Below are 23,243 nucleotides of genomic sequence, written 5' to 3'. Positions count from 1 at the left end.
GACTTATGGCACAAGAGAATAGGTCAGGCTTCAAGACCTGTAGGTTGTGTTTGAATTGCCGAAATTTAGTGGCCGGAAGGCCCAAATTTCTGAAGCTTTCTAGGGACCGACACAGAATGTTAGTCTTGGCTGGAGTTGATACTTCGTCTCTTTCATCGACGACTACAACCGACACTCATGGATCTACCTGATCAAGAAGAAAAGTGAAGTTTTTGATTGTTTCCGGAACTTGCTATCAGAACCAAGAGAAAAGATAGGGTGGCGGAAGAAAGATGTAAAGAGATCACAAGAAGAGAGGAATGAAGTGATAAGAGAAGAATGAATGTATTCAGATAGAATGAGAATGGATACAAGATAGGCAATGAGAGCTTAAGACTGGTGTTGATTCGTATTGGTTTTAGAATACATGTGTATCTCTATTTATAGGTTCCTATAGAATAGCCTAGAGATTTCTATAATGTTCTAGAATATTCTAAGATGTTCTAGGATATTCTAGAATGTTCTAGAATGTTCCAGAGTTTTTACAATAATCAGTGTATTACAAGAAGTAGCTTTTATTCATCATCTCATTTAATCATAGGCTAACTTAATGGTTAGGTTCTTGATTATGTATTACAAGGTCTTGGGTTCAAGCCCAGGTGAAGCTATGATGTTTATGTATTCATGACACTATCTCCCCTTCGAGAACGATGAGTGGAAGGCAACGTTAACAATGTAGGGCCCAGTTTATTTGGATAGTGGCGATGGAAGTCGTCGACAGGAGCTTGAGCATTAGAAACATTATTGACGGGTTCCCAAGTGCGAAGGATAGCCTACCCAATCAACTAGATAATAGAGCTTATTCTGCACAATCTTGGAATCGAGAATAGCAGTTACACGATACAATTACGAACGGAAGAGGTGTGCCAAGGTTCCAAAAGAGAGCTATGAAAGATTGGGTGAAGCTGCATGTGTGCTAGAAATTTAAGACGAAAGGTTGCATCATTAATTTGCGCAGTGATGAGAAAAGGACTTAAGTGTTGTCGCAATGATAAGAATGCTTAGAGTAAGAGAGTATGAATAGCACTAAATTATATCTATACGTAAGCAAAACTTAAATTAAGAGAGTATGAGAGAGTTTTTATTACTAAATCATCCATATAATGGACTTATTTTGATACATGATTTTTTTATATCCCCCTTTAGGGTTAAGAGTATGAGAGAGGAAACATAAATCTTTTCTTCAAATCCCTATCCATCTCCCCCCTCTTCTTCTTAAGAATAACTCTTATTTATAGAGTTTCTATGGCTTGCTTTATTTTTCTCCTAAACAAAAGCTTGTCTATATGAGTCGGGTTTTATTTCTATCATTATTTTATTTTTGTAAGTCCAAATTAGACATACAAGTTATTTTTGGAAATCCCTTTGAGTTAGTTTTCTTATGCATATTTTCTTGTCTAATTTGGACATCCGATGAGGAAATTATGAGCTTTTTTCTCTACCTTGCTCCTCAATTCCATGCTGTCATAGTGTAATTTGCACACTACGTGAAAAATTACATTTTTGGTCTCTCCGGATAGGACATGGAGTACCCGGTGAGAACCAGAAGAAGGAACCGGTAAGGACCGAAACCGGTAAGGAGACCCAGCAAGAGCTGGATGAAGAAGGCCGGTGAGAGTCGGTAAGAACCGGACAAAGAAAACTAGCAAACACCGGATGAAGCAGAACCGGAAAGAGCCGGATGAAGAGACATATTTGTAAATAGAAGAAAGTATCAAAATATATATATTACATGCATAGGGCAAGATTCGAACCTTGCACCTCCATGTTAATAATGTTAAGCCTTATCATTATACTAGGGTATTATGAATTTTAAAGTTATACTAAACTTTATTCCATGTAAAATTTCTAGACATGCATGGTACAAAAAGTTATTCATGCATAGACACTCAAGTTAAAAGAAAAGATGAGATACAAAGTTAATCATGCACATGCAGTGTGCATGAAAACTAAAAATAGGAAAAGCATGATGCTTGCATGTGATAAACTTAGACTCTTCAAAACACTATATAAGGAAGGGAGAAAGATGTATAGAGGTTGTTGATTATTTTACAAGGGTTGATTAATATAATATAATCGTGGGATCCACGAATTGGCTAACTATTTTTCTCTCTTAATTTGAGTACTCACTAATACACTATACTCGTGGGATTCACGAGTTTTTCATATCTTTCTTCCTTACAATATATTTCACATTCTTAATTGCCTTAGATTTTTCTTTCCTCCTAGTCCAAAACCCTAGCGGTTTCCACCCGACTCACGCAACGATCCGGAGCCATAAGGCACGACAACGCCTTGCGTTTTTTTTCTCTCTTACTTTTTCTATTTTTATCTACTTTTGAAAAACTGCTTCTACCTTACTATCTTTTCATCATTTATGACAAAAGTTGACTTTGCAATATTAGTTTATTTGGACCACTACTTTATTCTCTTTTGAGGGTGGTTTCGTACTATGTGTCAAAAACATCACGACAACGTCTTGCATGTCCCAACCATCACGAAAAACTTGGTCTCGGTCGGCCATATTATCGAACAAGGTATGAAAGTACGATTCAATAATGAAGGGTGCTTCATCGAAAAGGATGATCAAATCATAGTGCATGGTCATTGAGAAGGCCGAATGTTCATCCTTGAATTAGAGGAGGTGAAATCAGTTATGTTCGCAAAAGGCCTCAAAGTCGAAACAGACTTGAAACAGTGGTACAAGAGAATCGTCCACATCAATCTCCAAAAGCTCTAGAACATGCAATCGAAAGGAGTCGTAATCAGACTCCCGAATTTTATCGAGAAGGAGGTTACAGGCGTATACGAGGCATGCCTATTCGGAAAAAAACACCGACATCCATTCCCGAAAGAGAGGAATGTGAGCAAAGGGATCCTAGATGTAGTACATTCATATGTGTGGGGACTAGCCCAGACGACAACATTCGGTGGTTGCCGATATTATGTCACGTTCATCAACGACTTTTCCAGGCATACTTGGATCCACTTGATGAAATAGAAGAGCAAAGTGTTTGGCCACTTCCAAAGGTTCAAAAACGAAGTTGAGAAAGCCACAGGTTGGCACGTACGCTGCCTTCGATCAATGGAGGCAAAGAATATTTCTCGGACCAGTTTATTGTTGAGAATATGTCCCTCAAGTGGGAGGAGGAACTGATTGTCTAGAAGTTGCTGACAGTCAAGGAGTCGATTGATCGGACCAAGGAGTGCCGACAATCGAAGACAGGGAAGATCCGACTGTTCGGAAAGCCGACAATCGAAGAGTCGAAAACAATGAGTCGACTGTTTGATAGTTCGACTATTATTATTATAGCAATAATAATAATGAGACGTAGCAGAGACTACATTTGTAAAAAGCCCATACAGTGTATAAGTATAAATACACTTAGGACAAAACGTGAGATAGAGAATAGAAGAGATAGAGTGCGGTTGCGCTAGAGGGAGAGCGTGAGGAGTGAGCAGAGAGAGAGAGAGAGAGAGTGTGTGTGTGTGTGTGTGTGTGTGTGTGTGTGTGTGTGTGTGCGGCGCCATAGCTGTGTGCGTAACAGCAGACACCAAGAGCCCCACGTGGCTGATACACTCGTAAGAGTGCTGTAACATACCCTCTGTAGTATATCCACTGTATAGTGAAGTTCTGTTCTCCGTGGTTTTCTCCCGTTTTAGGGTTTCCACGTAAATCTCTGTGCATTATTGTTTATCTTGTCTCTCTTTGGCATACTTGTGTGATTCGTATTTCAGCATAGTTCGTTTATTGTGATTTGACCGAACGATTTCTCAACAAACTGGTATCAGAGCTTGAGGTGCAAGCATGGAAGGAGGTGTGAGCGGTTTCCCAGGTATGATAGTTCTAAACTCACAGAACTATGTAGACTGGAAGATCAAGATGGAAGTCCTTCTCATAGTTAAAGACCTATACGAGCCAGTCGACAGAGCATAAATACCTTGGGTGGTATTGGAGTCGGACTGGAAGCTTCTGAATAGAAAGGCAGTGGCTACTATCCGACAATGTGTCAATGTAAGTGTCCTTCAGCATGTGGCGAACGACGCAAATGCTCACGAGATGTGGCAGAAGCTGTCGGGTCTGTATGAGAGGAAGAACGCGCTCAATAAAACCTCGTTGATGAGAAAAATCATACGACTGAAATACAGAGACGGTGAGAGCATCATCGAACACATCAGCACATTCATGGGGTATGTAAATCAACTTGCTGCGACCAAGTTTCCCTTGGATGATGCAATGCAGGTCATCCTGCTAATGTGCACACTGCCGGATAACTGGGAGAACCTGGTGGTTGTCTTTATAGACGGTGAAGACAAGCATCCTAAATGAGGAGGCAAGGAGGAAAGACAAAGGAGTCATGTCCCAATCGGAGTCGAATCTGACTCAACATATGAACAGAGGAAGAGACCGACGAAGAAAAAGTCTGCAACGAACAGACAAATCCCACGCCAGATCGAAGTCCAGAGGTAAGCCCATGTGCTTTTATTGTGGAAAGCCTAGACACTTCCAGAAGGACTGTCGACACTTAAAGAAAGATAAGAGTGTCGGAAATAATGTCGAACCCAGGAAGATTCCTGATGAGAAGAACACTTCGGCCATTGCTACGAGCAATGAAGAACTCCTGTTCATTTGTGAACAGACAAGTGCAAATCTTGCAAGTGAAGATTGCACGTGGGTGATTGATTCCGGAGCATCATTCCAAATAACTCTGTCGAGAGAGTATTTCTCGACTTACATAGTTGAGGATCATGGCTATGTAACGATGGGTGACAGTGGAGAGTGCAGGGTAACCAGAGTCGGAAGTGTTTGCTTAACGACGTCGATAGGGTGTCGACTGACACTGAAGGATGTTCGACACGTCCCTGATATCAGATTGAATCTGATATCGACTGGAAGGTTAGATGACAAAGGCTATAGTGGTAGCTTTCAAAATGGCAAGTGGAAGTTCTGTCGAGGAAATCTTATAGTGGCCCAAGCACAGAAAGAAGGCACATTGTACATGATGCATGCCCGACTGTGCAAATCGGAAGTAAATGTGGCATCCAACTCGGCAGGTGAGATATGGCATAAGAGGCTAGGCCACATGAGTGAGAAGGGAATGCACCTGTTACCCGACCAAAAACTTCTACTAGAAGTCAAGGGCGTGCATCTGGAGAAGTGTGTCGACTACTTAGCCGGAAAGCATAATAGAGCTGCATTCCACACAATACCACCAAGAAGAAGAGAGGTTGCATTGGAACTAGTACACACGGATGTGTGCTATGTTGATGCTCCATCGCATCGAGGTGGACAATACTTTGGGACCCCCTTGCAGGTCACTTCGGAGTTGCAAAAACCCTCGAACTAATCTCTCAGGGATATTGGTGGCCACAACCATGGAAGTTGGTCAAAGAATACATCCAGACGATTGAGGTTTGCGCTCGCTCCAAAGTTGCTCATCATCGGCCATATGGCTTACTCTAGCTACTTCCATGTCCTAGTCGTCCCTGGGCCTCTATCTCTATGGACCTCATAACCAATCTACCCTTGGTCAATAGCTATGACTCGGTGTTGGTCATTGTTGATCAGTTTACAAAGATGTCTCGCTTCACTCCATGCTCAAAAACCATTTCTGGAGAAGGAATGACGCATCTACTCCTCAATAATGTGGTCTGTTTGCATGGCCTCCCCGGTGATGTCATCTCTAATCGTGGACCCCAATTTGTCTCTCACGTCTGGCAGCACCTGCTGCAAACTTTAGGCATCCTCGTCAAGTTGTCCTCCGCCTATCACCCTTAGACTGACGGTCAGACGAAGCGCGTCAACCAAATCCTTGAGTAGTATCTTCGGTGCTCGGTTAGTTACCAACAAGATGATTGGGTCAACTTACTTTCACTAGCAGAATTCGCTTACAATAATTCTCTCCATGCATCGACTAACGTCACTCCCTTCTTTGCAAACTATGGTTTACATCCTTACTTCAACATTTCCCTCCCTACCACTTCTGTGAACCCTTCGGCAGAGGGTCGAGCCCGCGTTTTAGAAGAGCTACATCATGACTTATCCTTGGAGCTTCGTCTCGTTGGCGAACGATACAATAAGCACGTTGATCTCCATCGCCATATCACTCTACCATTTATCATTGGAGACATGGTCTAGTTGTTACGACGACACATCTCTACTACCCGTCCATGTGCAAAACTTGATTACAAGAAGTTGGGACCATTCCATATAGTTGAGCGCATCAATCTCATCGCCTTCCGGCTGGCCCTTCCATCCCACTTCTAGATTCATGATGTTTTTCATGTCTCTCTCCTCAAGACGCATTATGCTTCACAACTCCCAGGACGCCAGGCGCCCCCACCACCACCTGTGAAGTTGACAATAGGCGAGGAATACGAGGTCGACCAAATCCGTTCTATGGTATAAATCTAGACGAGTATATTCTAGAGTATTTCTTAGGTATATTCTAAAGATATTCAATCTCAGAACTTGTATAAATATGTGTGTTCACCTAGATTACAATCAAGGTGAACAACACCACTTACAAAGTTTTTCAATTAATTAACTCATCCCTTTGATTATCTTCTACTCTCCTGTGTATATTTTCTACCCGAGACAGTCTCTTAATAAATACATGTGGATTTGGTAAACTATAAAATTCTTTAATGGTTGTCTAGCGTTATAGGAGTACAGTAACCGTTCGGTTAAGTGTGTGCCCAATTAAGTGCGTCATTCTATTAAGTGCACTTTTTATAGATGTCAAAATCTTATTCAAAAAATTTACATTGTTTTATGACAAAACATATCAAACCAATTTGAAACTATGTTCCAATCATGCAAAAAACAACAAAATGATCAATAAAAACAAGATTTGTAGTGCTTTTGCAATTTCATACCAAAATGATGTAAGGCCATTTGTCTACTAAATAGGTTGAGCAAGATATGGTGAATACATACAATCTTGAACTAATTTCATGGAAACTTTGCTTTGCAACAAGATACATATTCTCTAAAACTAAATAGGGTGCAAGCTTGGGTCTATTATGGGAAATGTATTAATCGATTAGTTGATTAATAGCTTATTATGTGGACTTACATGAAGGAAAAGCTATTAATCAAATAATCGATTAATGGCTTATTTATATAGAGTTAATCAATTAATGGCTTATTACATGAAGGGAAAGCAATTAATCGATTAATGGCATATTATGTGGAGGAAAAGCTATAAATTGATTAATGGCTTATTATGTGAGGAAAAACTATTAATCGATTAATCGATGAATGGCTTATTATGTGGAGGAAAAAGTTATTAATCGATTAATAGCTATTGATTGATTAACAGTATGTGGATTCAAATCCCTACTTTTGGGCATTTTTTTACACTATCTCCAGCCAAGTATGTGGATCATTTCTCATAGACCACATACCATTCAGGCATAGACATCACCGCACAATCTCCATAGACACCAAAAAACAAACTTAGACATCTCACACAATCTCCATAGACATCAAACAACAGACATAAACATAAAAAAAAAAACATAGAAACCAAAAAACAGACATACGAAAGAAAATATATACATATCCGAGACATTACAACAGTAAGGAGGGTCTGAGCGATGGCTGTTTGGGCTATGCTTTCTCAAAATTACAACAGGGAAAAAATTGGGATTCTTTTTTTTTAACTAAAAAACCCTAAATGCGCAGCTTAGTTAAGTGCGCACTTTTACCTTGCGTTCAAAGTGCACACTTAACCGAATGTTTACTGTAAATAGAATAATGATCATATTCTTGAATTACTAATATTTTGAGAGAATAAATTTAATTAACAATGCAAACCACCTTAACTTTAGAAAACTAGGATGTTTTAACAATTTGTGAACAATCTTAAAGTTTAAAAAAGGAAAAAAATAAAAAATCTTGGATTTTCAATTGAAATCCAATGCACTGCATTAAATTTTACTCTATACATCTAGAATCCGATGCACTACATCAATTTTTACTCTATAAATCTAAATTCTGATGCAGTGCATTGGATTTAAGTTGAAAATCCAAGATTTGTTTATGGAAAAAATAATTAAAAAATATTATTATGTACTACATCGGATTTTACTCTATACATTTAGAATTTGATGCAATGCATCAGATTTTAATTGAAAATCCAATAATTTATTATTTTTATTATTTTGTCCACATGTATCGATTAAGGGCCTTTAAAGGCTATGGGAAATATTCAATCTTTCCATGTAACTATTAAGAGCCTTTGAAAAATATGGGAATTATTCAATCTGAAATCAAAGTTACAATATGCTTATTTTGAAATCAAGTTCTAAACATTAAAGCAAATTGAGAACCATGGTCTACATTTTGAGACAAATCAATAAAAGAGTGGATTGCAATTAATATGTAGAGACACGCTCTATATAAATTTAGCATTATAAAATTAGTTCAATGGGGTACCATTTTCATATTCTGCAAAATCGAGGTTAATACAATTAAGCTTGCATGGAATTTCAGTCCTTATCTCAAAATTGCATAAAAAAACATGATAGATGGAATATGAAACTATTGTTTTTCTTGTCATGAAAATAATTAGCTAAAATGGTATATTTTAAGAAACCATGCATGCATGCATCATATCATCATGAAATTGTGTTGAAATAAGCCTTTTTAACATCTCCCCAAGAAGTAAAAAAGAGAACACGACATATTACCTATTTCAAATGTCCTAGTGTTCCTGAAGATATTGTTCCATTTTCACAATATTGGGGACTGCAACACAATACAAATACGCGTAATGTTTTTATGTTTGATAGTTGACAAGCCATGAAAGGGGGGTGAAAGCCTATATGAAGAAGTTAAAAGGCATTCTTATGTGGAAATTCTAGATGTTAGAACATGTGGGGATAATTGCCACAAGTGTTTTCTAGTGGCTTCAAAGGATGTCCCACTCCCTACTCTCCCTACATAGATAGGTAGAGGAGACTAAGAAGTTGTAACAAGTGGGTTTTACATGCAATTAATATAATTGTTTGGTTTTATGCGAGAGAGAGAGAGAGAGAGAGAGAGAGAGAGAGAGAGAGAGAGAGAGAGAGAATGTAAAGATAACCTTCAGAATGTTTCTTTGTCATTAGTAGAGGGTTGCTCCTAATTACAGACAATAATAGAAAGCGAGGAACAAGAGACTCCATATATACAACATGTAGAACAGATGAAAGTATCAAATGGATCGTAATTGATCAGGTGGAGTAGGGTTTGGGGGTGTAGGAATTTGATCTAAGACAAAATGAAAGATGCAAACTACATGGTCGAGTCAAGAGAAGAAAGGGGTGTGTGTGGGGGGTTATATTTGTGTGAAGGTGCAGGAAGGAAGAGAGGGGGGAGGGGTAGAGATCGACAACGGTTCGGTTTAGGCTTCGCCGGTTTGGCCTTATCCAAGCCAAATCGGTTAAGCCTAAACCGTTCAGGGGTTTTCAAACCTAAACCAAACCGACCCCTAAACTGGTTTGGGAGAAAACAACAATACTATTACAATGAATATTCAACTTCATACCATAAATTTATTACAATTTATATATTAAACTTCATAATTGTATTACAATTAAATCACTTAAACGGCTTAGTCGGTTTGAGCCAGTTTGGGAGGCTCAAGCCAAGTCGAGCCGATCTCAAACCGTTAAGGCAGGCTCGAGCCTAAGCCGAGCCGAGCTGCTAAGCCGCTTTAGCCAAACGGTTTAGGCTTGAGCTGAGCCGTTGCTGATCCCTAGGGAGGGGTATGTAATGGAATTATGTGTAAAGGGAGAGAAAGGGGCTGCTCTTGCTCTTCCTTCCTCCCTTCCTCCCATATGTATGTACATACTTTGTTTTGCCTTGCCTCTCTGCTTTGGCTTACATACATACATCCATACATACATTACATACATATGTACATACATCATCCATACATACATACTTCCTTCCGACTCTTCCTACTACTCTACTGCTACTACTACTATTTACTTACTTACATACTTGGGGCTTCTATTTATTATTTAGGGCTGCCCTTCTCTTTTGGAAGAAGCTGGCTTCAACAGACACCCACCCACCCACACCAGACAGACTCAAACCGAAGATTAGGGTTAGGCTTAAGGTTCACAGTCGCAACAGCAGCAGCAGCAGCAGCAGCAGCAGCAGCAGCAGCAGGCGTCCTGAGCTTCTCTGCCTGCTCGACCTGCTGAAATTTAGGGTTTCTGACATCTCCCTCCTTCTCTGTCTCTGTCTCTGTCCCTCTCTCTTTCAGGTATGTTTACATCGCGTTTCTTGTTATCGTCATTTTGTTTTGCCTTTCAAGCTTGTATTTTGTTTTCCCGTTCCGTTTCGCTTTCCCATTTCCCAGCGTGTTTCTGTGGAGACAGGTTTAACCAATCCCTCCACCTCTCTGCTGTAAAGCTAAGGCAAAGGCCATGGATTTTGATGAGTACGAGTACCTTGAGAAGACTGTGGAGTCTGCTGATGCGGAGAAAGGATCAAACGGTACATCTCTAAAGAGCAGCAAGAGTGCAGAGAAGGACAAGCGAAGAACAACGGAAGGAGGAGATGAGGCAGAGGATGGATATCACAAGAGTAAGCGCCACAGATCTCTGGATGGGAAATCTGATGACAGGGATCACCGCGGGAACAGAGAAAAATCCAAGGACAGGGGAGATAGAGACAGAGACCGTGACCGTGACCGCGATAGAGAAAGATCTGAAAGGTCTCATAGAGAGAACAGAGACCGGGAAAGAGAAAGAGAACATCGAGATAGAGACAAAGATAAAGACAAGGAAAGGGACAGAGACAGGGATAGGGATGTTGACAGAAGGAGACGTAGCAAGGACGGAGACAAGGAACGAGATCATGAGAAAGAGAGAGAGAGAGATCCAGACCGAAAGCACAGCAAAGATCGGGCTCACAGCAAGGGCAGGGATTATGAATCACACGACAGAGAGCCAAGCAAGAGCCGAGATGGAGAAAGAGAGAGAGAAAAAGAAAGAGAAAGAGAAAGAGAAAGAGAAAGAGAGAGAGAACGAGAAAGAGAAAGAGAGAGAGAAAGAGATCATCGGTATGTATGGAGCATTTCTTTTAATGTGGAGGTTAACCCTGTTTCTATTTTTATGAACTCCTTTTTGTCAAAAGAATATTGTACAATACGTGGTTCATTTGCAGCTACCCACACCGGGAGAAGAGAGAGAAGAAGGAAGAAGGAGCTGAGCCAGAGGCTGATCCTGAGCGAGATCAACGGACTGTCTTTGCATACCAGGTTTTGGTTGAAACATCTATTTTTTAAACGGTTATGCTGGCACCGTGGATGTTTTTAGTTGCTCTATGCGTTTCTCACAAATATGCATTAATAGGTATATATACACACATATGTATCTCAATGGTGACTTAGTTGTGTACAATTATGTCTGAATGATCATTTTATGCAGGGATGCTGGTCTCCTGGTGATTTTTCTCCTTTCTGACTTTAGTCAGAAGAGAATTACTTGATTTGCCATGTGTGTGTCTAGGTTAGGTTCACGTGTCTGCAAGGGATGTATCTATGTTGAATATGTATTTTGTCCAATTCTGACTGCTTGAGATTGAGTCATTGAGAAGTTGCAAAAACGTATCTTTATGTCTAAGTTATGGTTGTGTGGATCTCTAAGCTGTATATATTGTCTGGGTTGTTGATATTGTCGAATGTTCTTTGTTCAACTCCAAGTTCTTGATAAGTAGGTGTACATAGCAGCGTCGACTAGAGGCACTAATCATAGCTTTTTTCTTAGGAAATATTGTTGTATCTATTTATACTTGGTGCTACTCTCTTGGATTGATATGCGTTTTTTTTCTGGATTATGCCAGTTATAAGTTAAAGCCTCTCCTCTGCTTTGAGCAGTTCATCAACTATCCAAGTAATCCTTAGTAAGGCAAGGAAATGTGATGCTCTGTTTTACATCTTATTTTACTTCATAGTCTTCGTTTACTACAAAAAAAACTTCCAAGTCTCAGAAGATACTTTTTATAGATTATGCGAGCTAATTATCTGCTTAAGAAAGCATTCCAACTTTCAAGAGACTCTCAATTTCCACAATATGGTTAGTAAGGCAAAGAAACATATGGTAATTTGGGACTTATTGTCTTCTATCTAAAGAATTTGAGTGAAACTTCTCGATACTATTAGTTGAGCCATTGCATTTATTGGTTGATCCAAGGTAGGAAGTAAGACTTGTGCAATGAAAGAGGTTTGCAATCTGTCTAGATGAGTTTCTTCCTCTGTTTTAATGTGCAGATTTCTTTGAAGGCAGATGAACGAGATGTTTATGATTTCTTTTCTAGGGCAGGAAAGGTTAGTGTCTGATGTAATCAATGTTTTGGTTCCCAAAAATCCATTATAACATGCGTGTCTTTCTTAATTGCCATTTTGTTTCTGTAGGTCCGAGATGTGAGACTTATCATGGATAGAAATACAAGGCGTTCGAAAGGGGTTGGGTAATACTTACCTATCTAACTTATAAAACTGTCTTCCTTCCATCAAGCTCATTCCATGTTACAGGAGTTATATGCATGTTCCTTCCTGATATGTCTTTTCAGGTATATCGAGTTTTTCGATGCAATGTCTGTCCCCATGGCAATTGCATTGACTGGCCAGCTCCTGCTAGGACAACCCGTCATGGTAAAGCCATCTGAAGCAGAGAAGAACTTAGTCCAGTCGACTGCAACAGCTAGTGCTGCAGCTGGTATGATGGGCCCATATTCTGGAGGGGCTAGACGCTTGTATGTTGGGAATTTGCATTACAACATGACAGAGGATCAACTGAAACAGGTTTATATATAACTATGTGTTGCTTTCTCTCGCAGTTCATGATAGAATTTTGGTGAAGATCAGGTTTTTGTGATCGACAGGTCTTTGAGCCTTTTGGTGTCGTTGAATTGGTGCAACTTCCTACAGAACCAGAGACTGGCCATTGCAAAGGCTATGGTTTTGTACAAGTAAGTCTACCTGATCTCTAATGGCCCGTGCTTGCAGTCTGTTTCTGATGTTCAAACTTCGTAATGCTTGCAACTTTGTGTGTGAGTTTGTTGTGATGCATTGATCTGAAGCTTGTCTATTGCAGTGTGCTTGTTACTACTGTGAAAATATGTACTGGTTGCTCTCTATGTTCTTGTATGACACTCTGTATGTGAAAATCTCTGCTGTATTGATATAAAACAGTACTCTTGCAATGTCTGCAGCATTTACAATATTATGAAATTCGTACTTCCTAATGTTGTTCTAATGTGAAATTAAATCTTGAAGTATGCTAGGCTTGAAGATGCTCGTATGGCCCAACAAAATCTAAATGGGGTTCTAGAATTAGCAGGGCGTGTTGTGAAGGTATGTCTGTCATGCCAATTTTTACTGATGTGTCTGCCTAAGGTGAATTGTGTGAATAAGGAGTGGTTGCTATAGGTAGTACCAATGACAGATCAACAATCGATGCAAGACCCTACTGTTGCTCCAGGGGAGCTTGATGATGATGATGGGGGAGGCCTGGTATCTCTCTCTCTCTCTCTCTCTCTCTCCCCCTCTCCCGAGTTCTATCTACATATTTAGTGCCATTTGTTTTAAACCTTTTTTATCGCTGGGGTATATGTTTTTGCAGTCTCTCACTGCTCGATCTAGAACTCTACTCATGCAGAAGCTTGATAGAACAGGCACTGTTTCAAGGTATGCCTTCTTTTCCATGCCTCCAGTTGTTGAGGGCTTCATGCTAATATATACCATTACGAAACCTGAAAAGTATGCACATCTATTGCATCAGCATTGTATCAACTGCGGTGGGCCCTGCTCCATTCAATATGCCTGCAATAGCGCCAATCATACCAAGTTTAGGTATTCCGGGAATGGTTGGCATAGCAAACCCTGCTTTAGGAGGGGCTGCTTCAGTAGCTGCTGTCATTGAACCTATTGGTGCACCAACAGACTGCTTGCTTCTGAAGAACATGTTTGATCCAGCTGTGGAGGTTTGTCTTCCCTATTCGAAGTCTGTTATCAGTTTTTTGCTGTGGATATTCTAAAAGACTTTGTTAAGTTGGGCTTCACCAATGTTTTTGTTGCTAAACAGACCGAGCCAGATTTTGATCTTGATATCAAGGAGGAAGTGCAGTCAGAGTGTGCGAAATATGGGGCAGTGAAGCATATCTTTGTGGACAAGTACTGGATTCTCTTAAGAACAAAAATAAAGTCAAAAAATTACAACAAAATGATGAAGAATTTCTTGCTTGTTCCTGATAATGTTTATGAGGTTTGAAATGCAGGAACAGTGCGGGACATGTCTATATCCGGTTTGGTACAATGCCGGCAGCAGTCAGTGCACAACGATCACTTCATGGGCGTTGGTTTGCTGGCAAGATGATCACAACAACTTTCATGGTAACTGCTACTTTCTACTTCCTATTCACCTCTGTTTATATTGTTCTTCTGAATTCTTGATCACAATTCTGTTTACCTGGCCCACAGACACCTCAAGCATATGAGGCGAAGTTTCCTGATGCCAAATAGATGGATCTGCTTTTGCCAATAGGTGGCCATTGCTAGTGGAGTTGCTCCTCATCAGCTTTTGGGTCATTGTTTTTCAGACACATTTTTCTTTAATACCAGGGCCATGAATGTTTCCCCATGAATTTGTTTTGGTCAGTTTAGTTGCAGGCATATCTAAGTTCCAGAGATAAATGATATCCGGATATCAAGAATTTATCTTCACTAGGCCAGTCATGGTTTGGTGTTAAAATACAATTTATGCAGTAGTTTTCCTCTGTGAATGCTATGCTCTACTCTTTTGCATTATGCAAAAGTGAAAATTTGAGGTTCTGAACTGTGTGTTCTGTGGGGCAGGGGAGATAGGTGTATATGTCTACTTCTCACCGACTGGCAGTACCTTGCTCAATTTGCTGCTCTTTCAGGAGTTACCAGTGCTTTGTTATATTCAAATCAATGGAGACTCGTTAATATTTTGTCATGGTGGAGGATATATGTACCCCTCCCTACTATCTAATTTATCTCCACATCGAGGATCATTTTGTTTTTGTTTTATGTTTTTTGCTCTTGCTTTGTTTTGTTTACCAGGGAGGGGAGGGATGGTCTTAAATGTCATTGTACATTATTAGATTTCTAAACAGAATACTCACATACCAAGTGACTGCATGATTTGGGTTCATCCAACAGAAGAGATCATCATGGGTTGTTATTGTGTTTTCTTTCTGGGAATAAGTTATGTTTATAAAGAAAAATTGTCTCGTGGATATGAAACAATTGATTTAATGCTGTTATGAAACTTGTGAAACTACCTTGTCCCAGGGAAATTTAGTGAACGTCGTCACTTGACTACCATTTCATGTTAATGTAAGAAGGAAATGGTGAAGGTGTGTTGATGGCTATTTTTGGAAGGAGGGGATGGGGTAATGTACTGTTTCTTTACAAGAAAAAAGCATGCTTTAAGATTCCCATCAGAAGTGAAGTGAATGTAACGTCTGAAAAATATCAATTGAGAAAGGGTTGATGTCAAAATTATGTATTGTACATTGTTGGTCATACAGTAGCACAAAGCACAAAGTATCGCATCTCCTATCTGCAAACATCAATAAAGCCACTGAATTTAATTGTGTAGATTTTGCTAATCGATGTGTTATGTACAATCTATCTATCTATCTTGAAGGAACGTACATGTCAAATGGCAGTTGCCTGTGTCTTATGAGACCCTATTAAATTCTCCGATCTCAGAGGATGTATGATTGTAATGTGTAATTATAAAAGGTGCAACGTGACTTGGTTTCAATATTGCTAATAATGGCATTTTCCAAATTTCATTGCAGGGAAAATGAATGAAAATTGTTTCAACAATTGTGTGTTTGCTGCATGTGTGCATGACTATGAAGCTAACATAGAATTGTAAATGAAGTAGTTGCTTGAAAGTCTTTAACAATATGCATGATCATTTTTGTCACTAGATTTTTGACATGTGTGATCTTTCACATGGTTAGTAAAATCTTCTTCTTCCCCTTAAATGAAGGCGCTAGTGTTATCAATAGAGTAAAGGATCATAGAGGTAGATTAATTGTAATTGTAACCTTTGCCAAAACTCTAATTGTGGCACGTCCATCAATCAACAATTAATAATAAGCTTGCTCATAAGATGTGGCCTAATTGTAGTTTTGGTTGAAACATGAGGGCATAGTCAATGCCCTGACCACCGTGAATTACATGAAGGTCGTCACTCATTTCTTAGGGTAGAAAAAATGGCATAGCATGATGCTTCGGTACCTTGTTGACCATACCAAAACCTCTCCATATCTTCAGTCAACTAAACCAACGACAAGGGGTGCGCAAACCCCTCCTAGAATCTCTTGATTGGAATCAAGAGTTCCAAATGTTTGGAGAGGTGCTTTACAAATCCGCAGAGCATAATATGTACATGTCGGTCGAACTGAACCGAGGCGGATGGTGTGGTGGCCATCTAATAATAATAATAATAATAATAATAGTAATAATTAGATGTAACAGAAACGAAAAGAAAAGACTCGGTGGGGGAAAGGGAAGGAAGGAGGAAGAAGGAATGGCGACAGGGGCAGCAGCAAGGCACGCTCTAAAGAAGAAGCTTAGAAGAGACCATGGATCCTCCTTGTCTTCTTCTGCCTTCAGAAGCTGCATCCATAATCTTGGTGAGGCAGAGAGCAATGGGCATGGCATGGGCATGGCGTTGGCGATGGCGATGATAAGGAGGAGGAGCAGGGTCTCGTGGATGGAAGTCGTGGCAGGACAACGAGTTATGCCTCCATTTCAGCTTTCGTCATCTCTGATGAACACTCAAATTCGCAATTACTGCCTGGCAAAGAAAGGGAGTCAGTGCTGCTGGTCGTGTGGTGAGAGCAGAGGATGCATTTTGGTCTGCCCTTCCTGCTCCGCAGTACAATCTCCTGATCCTTCCATCACCTATTTCCAGATCTTTGACCAGTGAGTTTGATTGGTCTCTCTCTCTCTCCCCCTATCTGGGTCTCTACCTCTCAGTTCTGGATGATTTATTTTTTATGATGATGTAGAAGAGATTACATGAAACCGAGGCTCTATAGCTGCTCGATAAACAACACTCCGACCTGTGTTTATTTTTATTGTCCTTCCAAGCTTGTCGTGGGAGCATGTTCTAAGGAATTTAATTTGGATGTCTTTCTACTGTTTCCCCACAAAGGTTTGGATGAAGATATTCTAAGAGCATGTCTTTGACTTTGTAACGTGCTGATTAATGAAGTTTTAAGAACAGTATCATGTTTAAATTCCAAATATTTCCCTTATTAAACCCTAAACCCTGTTGATAAGACGAGGTCAAGAAAAACTCTACTCCTTAGTTGATAATGCCAAAGAATATGTTGGATAGAGTTTAAGTCTCACCTATCATGCTGTGGGGGAAACGCATTCCACTGATGAATGCCTTGCCAATAACTGTGCAGGGATCAGAAATATGAAATGGACCCCAAGGATTTAGAAGCCAAATACAAGTCCTTGATGAAGAAGTTGCATCCGGACCTCTCGCATGGGAAATCAAAGGTATTTTGCCATTGCTTCTTTGCTTCTGAATGGTTTTACACGTGTCCAAGGTTTCTCCTTTCTTTGGTTTTGTTCTGCTTCAGTTATGCAATTTTACTGTCGATGTATAGGAAGAGAAGGGGAATTCTGCTCAACTATCAGCACTCGTAACCACAGCATACAATGAACTTTTGAATCCTGTTTCAAGAGCTACATATCTGGTACTTATTCATAGTGTATCTCTCTGTTGACATTGCCATGATCACTGACTTCTTCCTAAGGTCTTCTCTGAAGATCTATTTGATAAATTGCACATACTAGCCATTTCACTTAGACCTCTCATTTAGACCCCTGGTAACCATTACCGCCAGTATAATGAATGTAATTAAAGTTCTAATTATGGTTATTTCTAGATTGTGTGTTCTTCAAGGGGTTTCTATATCTTCATCATTCTAGGTTTGGCCAAATTATAGATAATGGAGGCCTGGCTCTATTGTGACTCTGTGGCATCCATGATATTCATGTAGGTCTGGCCTTTACTTCGTTGGTCCTAATGGACGAAGATGAGAAATACCCACGGAAATGATGCCATAATATTGTTAAAATCCATTATTCAATGGAAATGCATTAATTCCGTAAGCTTTGTTAATCTTAATTTGATTGTGCAGAGTGTAGTAGGTGTTTGGCTTTCCAGATCTGTATTTCTAGATTGCTTTCTAATTTTAAGAACTTGATGTATTTCTATTTGTCCCCAATTATAGAATATTGGATTCATGGCCAGATTTGTGTCAGATTCAGCCTTTAGTTTCCTGTGATTGGAAGGTATAAATTCCCTAGGAATCAATGGGGAAACTTCAGAATGTATTTGCCATCCTGAGTAAAGGTCTGGCGTAGAGGAGCATGGTGGAATGATGGAGCACTACGTAAGTTTATTGTGCGCGACTTCATCCCCAAATATTCTACAACATTTTGCAGTTTGCTAGGCAGAAGGCATTCAAGATGTTTGTGAAGAAATTCGTGATTCTAGAACATGCACATATTCTGTCCATTTTCTTAGGAGTAGTTGCATGTTCCACGATATAAAGTCAGAAATTTTCATCTCTGTAATCTTGGAAGTTACATCACCTTCGAGTCCCATAATTGCAATCAAATTGCAAAAGTTCAACCTAAATTTAAATCTTTACTTCTTTTGGTTTTCAAAGGAAACATTCAAATTATCACTCAAACTGCTGAAAGACATCAAGAGAGATGTATCTCGTCAATGTTGATTTTTTTCCAAAGGAAACATTCAAATTATCAATCAAACTGCTGAAAGACATCAAGAGAGATGTATCTTGTCAATGTTAAATTCAGCTTTCTACTATGGTTAGTGGAGACTACCTTAGATGCTCTATATGCAGGTTCTAGTCTCTGAACAACCTTATTGTATCCTCTTATATTAATTATAAATTAAAATATGAAAGTGGTGCCAACTTCCTTGTTAAGGAGACATTGTGAAATTAAGTCTTAGTGAATGCAAAATCTTAAGGACATGTCTCTTTGTTTACTATGGTTAGTGGAGACTACCTTAGATGCACAATATGCAGGTTCTAGTCCCTGAAGTAGGCTTAAACTGATGGCTGTGTTTTTCTGGTTTGTCTCGACCTTATTGTATCCTCCTATATTATTTATATATTAAAAAATATGAAAGGGGTGCCAACTTCCTTGTTAAGGAGTGATCGTGAAAATCTTAATGCATGTCTCTTTGTTTATATTAGACTTCTGCAATGAAGTGTTAGTTAAATCGGTGGTTCGTTTCATGTTTTCACTCTTACAGCCCTCTGGAAGATCAACAGACCGGCTTCATGTTAGCCCAGAAAACAAAGTTTAAAATTGATATGGTCTCATACTATTTCAAGAAAGAAAAAAATGAACTTTGGAATTTATTGTATGCAGTATCCATCATGTCCATATGAAACCAGGGTAGATTGCATATCCCTAACTGAAGTATTTGGGTGTCCACCCTTGTTTCTGCCAAAGGAGAAAATAACTGATAGAAATTGTGTTTCTACCCTGTGGAGTAAATATTAGAAAACGAGCATTCTGTTGCCAAGCTGGAGAACAACTATGATCTGAATCTTTAGGCAAAGATGTTGACTGTTGTTGACCTCATCATGCCATGTAAAGATTTTGTAAAGTTTGGGTATTGACTGCTGGGTGTTCATTTTTTTGGCAACTTTATCGTCCTGAGAAAACCTCAATACTCTGGATGCTTGGCTAAAAAGAGGTCAATCTTTGAAGGGGGAGTGAACTTCAGCTTCATGCCAAATAACTAATATCCCTGCATTGCTCATTTTATGAAAGAAACTTTTCCAAGAGCAGCTGTGATGCACAATGTTGGAGAGTATCACTGGATCTTTAATGTGAACTACAAAAATGATGTGACTAGTGGCTAAGTATTGTGAAGTTTGGATCAGTAATTTGCATGATTACCATTTGCTTTGGTTAATAATTGTACTAGTAGCACATAGTGGCTGTTGTGTTTATCTGGTGGACATGCAAAATGCATTCTTGTATAAAGCAAGCTAATAGAGGTTTCAAGATATATAAAGTTGCAGAAGGATTTGAAAGCTTGAAGCAAACTTTCAGAGTTTGAGTGTAAGATAAATGAGTTTTCCATCTATTGTACTTCACACCTGTTCAAATGCCATATATTATCGATTTCTAATCATGGATGTTCCAATCTAGATTCTCAGATGGAAAAGGTGCATTTCATCCATCATGTGGACTATGGGAAGGGTGCCATTATTATGTTCTTGACTTTAAAACTTATCAGACATTAGATAAAGATCCCGTTTACTGATCATAGGTGCATTTACTATGTCCTTAAATAACCTTTTCAGAAAATCCGTATCTTAGGGTAACACAACGAAGATGAATGTAGAATGGGGAAAGTACTATTCATCCTGCAGTCTCTGAACAAAGACTGATATTGACTAATATATGCTTTCTCTCAATCTTGTCAGTATTTTAATCTTCCCAATCAGTCATCCAAGTAAGGAAATCTTAACTTGGTCACTAATGCCAAAAGCACATTGATATCTTGTCATTGAATTATGTCAATAGTAATGCAGCCATGGTATCCTAGGAACTTATAAGATTGGCTATTAAGTATCGGTATTAGAATTTTGGATATACAAGCATTCTTGTGATTGTTGGAAAACAGTGATCAGAGTGTGCTTGAATCTCTACCTTTACGTCCTCTACTAGTTCTGTAATCAGCTGGTAATCAACAATCTGGCCAAAAACTGAATGCATTTAAAAACATAATATGGTCGTGTGATGCTCAAACTTCTTTTTGATCCCTGTGCTTCATGAACTTCTTGTCTTAGTGTGCATAATGTTTTGTGGAGGTCCTGATTTGCCAACCTCTTTTATAGCTGAAGTTACGAGGCATACAAGTGGAGGAAGAAGGAACTGTAGATGATTCAGAACTTATACTTGAGGTGATGGGTTTTCACTAGGTTTGTCTTATTTGATGGTAGTTGAATTCCAGGAGCGGATTTAATTTTTTGCTGATTTTCTCCTGATAATAGGTGATGGAACTGCGAGAAGCCCTTGAGAATAATCCTGACAAAGATACTCTTGAACGACTCTATAAGACTGTAATAACAATCAGATTTGAGTTTCTTTGGCAATGGATTATTCTTTGGGATTTTAGGAATAACACATTGCATGATTGTGGACAGGCAAATAATAGGATGATGCAGTGGAGCAACAGTTTTAACAATGCTTTTGAGGAAGGTAATACAGTCTCAGCCATATCTGCATTGCAGCGAATGTCCTACTTTGGAAGGCTTTGTGAAGCTATCAAAAGGGAGTTACTATGAAATATGCTATAAAAAATGATATGATAGGTAGGAGGATATTCTTGGAACACCAAACAATTTTGTACTGAGCAAAGCAGGAGGTTTCAGCTGATGCAGTGGACTGTCATTTTTAAGAATGCTTTGAAGGAACATCATCCAACTACTCGGGGTTTGCTGATATGGAATCTTACATGAAAATGATATATAGGAACATCATCTTGTGTGTCAAAGGTTTTTACACTGAGTTTTTAAAGATTATGAATGTTTATCCTGAACATTCCTGTATAAATGAGATTGTATTCTCTTCTCTGTAATGTTCAGCCTGTAGGCTACTTTACCTCCAATGATTTAATTAAAGGAAAAATGGGCCAAGATATTGCCCTTCACATGAAATCATTTATGTCATTACAAAGAAATGAAGGTCTAGCCAAAGTTTCTCTAGTTCCATCTCATTTCTGTTGCATCATTGTAACTGATATCACAAAACCATATGATATAGCTTAGTGTATTGCTACAAGTAAACCTATTTTCAAACAATTATGTTCTTACTGTATCTATAGCATTGTGGATAAATTTGGTTAATTTAGGTTTACAATGGGCTGTACATTGGAACCACCAAATGAAAATGGATCGTGACACCAATGGTTTTGTAGAATATATTTTTATTTGAGAGACAAAAACAATGCATGCCACTATATACAGAAGAGTAGACATTTAGTCTACATTTAAACTTGACAGAGATTCTTGGGTATACAGAATGTCAGAACAAAGTTAATTGCATAGGTCATGTTGATTCTCTGTTGATGTTTGGAAGTTATTGAGACTTCGGAATGTTTGAGGATTCTGTAATATGAGTATAAATGATCGCCAACTATTCTTCACACTACATTCACTGTTGAGCATAGAAATATGTGCATTAAACTCAAAGCTAACCATCCTCTTGTTTTAATATGTAATATGTGCTTTTTTTAGGTAAGTTAGATATAGTTGTATATTTAATGGAGATGCATGCTTCACTGTTTGCCCACCTATGATTGTACAAATAATATACTCAAAGTTTGATATTTCCTTGTATTTTCTTGATGCTCTTGCCTGTGTTTTCTCAATCAATAGATGTAATATAAAACTATATTGTGGTTAGGTGATTAACGTGGTATTTGGTTACTTAATGGTAGTTTACTATGGATTTTATAATTTCTGACACACTTGTATGCTTTTATTAGTCTATCATTCCTAAATGGGTGAATGGTACTCCTTCAATCTGCAACATGCTCTCTATATTTGTCAATCATTCCTAAATGAGTGAATGGAATATGATAAAGCGTATAGAATATATTTTTCTTGCTCTATGCTATTCTTTGTCTTTTGATCAATGCCTCTTCATCCGAGCCCATTTCAAAGGGTCCAACGCATCAAGGAGATATATCTCTGCCATAGAATGCTCATCAAAATCTCTCCTCACTAATTTGGTTCTCCAAGATTATGTCATTGCAACCTAGAAACACCAATTTACTTGTCCCATGAGTAATTTTTTGTAACATAGGTTTGACAATTTCTTGAGTAATTTCTGGGAAGTTATAAAATAGCTATCAGTGTTTTTATGGAAACTAAAAACCAAAGTCAAGTTTAGGATATGCCTCTTTCTACTTGTTAGTTATTCATTCTGTTTAAAATTAACTACAAGCTCGCCCTCAAAGACTTGCCATGTGGTTCAAACCTTGGTTCCCCTACTATATTTCTAATCAAGCTTATGTTTACTCCAATTTTATCCTTATCACCCACACTGCATTATTGACCATTTATTCGCTGCTTTTAT

General features: G+C 38.8%; 2 protein-coding genes across 2 annotated transcripts; both read left to right on the top strand.

The window, feature by feature from the left end:
* The first annotated feature begins 10,416 nt into the window (after positions 1-10,416).
* LOC147850640 (uncharacterized) lies at positions 10,417-15,092 on the top strand. Its single transcript, XM_087336193.1, has 13 exons — positions 10,417-11,102; positions 11,207-11,300; positions 12,312-12,368; positions 12,456-12,511; positions 12,614-12,845; positions 12,926-13,012; positions 13,320-13,397; positions 13,473-13,556; positions 13,666-13,730; positions 13,825-14,026; positions 14,128-14,216; positions 14,321-14,435; positions 14,523-15,092. Exons 1-13 carry the CDS (start codon positions 10,465-10,467, stop codon positions 14,562-14,564), a joined length of 1,839 nt encoding a protein of 612 aa, XP_087192319.1. The 5' UTR covers positions 10,417-10,464; the 3' UTR covers positions 14,565-15,092.
* A 1,501-nt stretch (positions 15,093-16,593) lies between these two features.
* Positions 16,594-21,984, top strand: LOC147850639 (DNAJ heat shock N-terminal domain-containing protein). The gene is made up of 6 exons (XM_087336701.1): positions 16,594-17,012; positions 17,504-17,600; positions 17,711-17,800; positions 20,999-21,064; positions 21,155-21,223; positions 21,308-21,984. Exons 1-6 carry the CDS (start codon positions 16,615-16,617, stop codon positions 21,446-21,448), a joined length of 861 nt encoding a protein of 286 aa, XP_087192827.1. The 5' UTR covers positions 16,594-16,614; the 3' UTR covers positions 21,449-21,984.
* Positions 21,985-23,243: the final 1,259 nt, after the last annotated feature.

This window comes from Azolla caroliniana, unplaced genomic scaffold (genome assembly GCF_043228905.1).
Source record: "Azolla caroliniana isolate FFs.n. ecotype wild unplaced genomic scaffold, voAzoCaro1.0.p SCAF_21, whole genome shotgun sequence".
Classification (NCBI taxonomy): Eukaryota; Viridiplantae; Streptophyta; class Polypodiopsida; order Salviniales; family Salviniaceae; genus Azolla; species Azolla caroliniana.
This window is presented reverse-complemented; position numbering and strand designations above follow the sequence as displayed.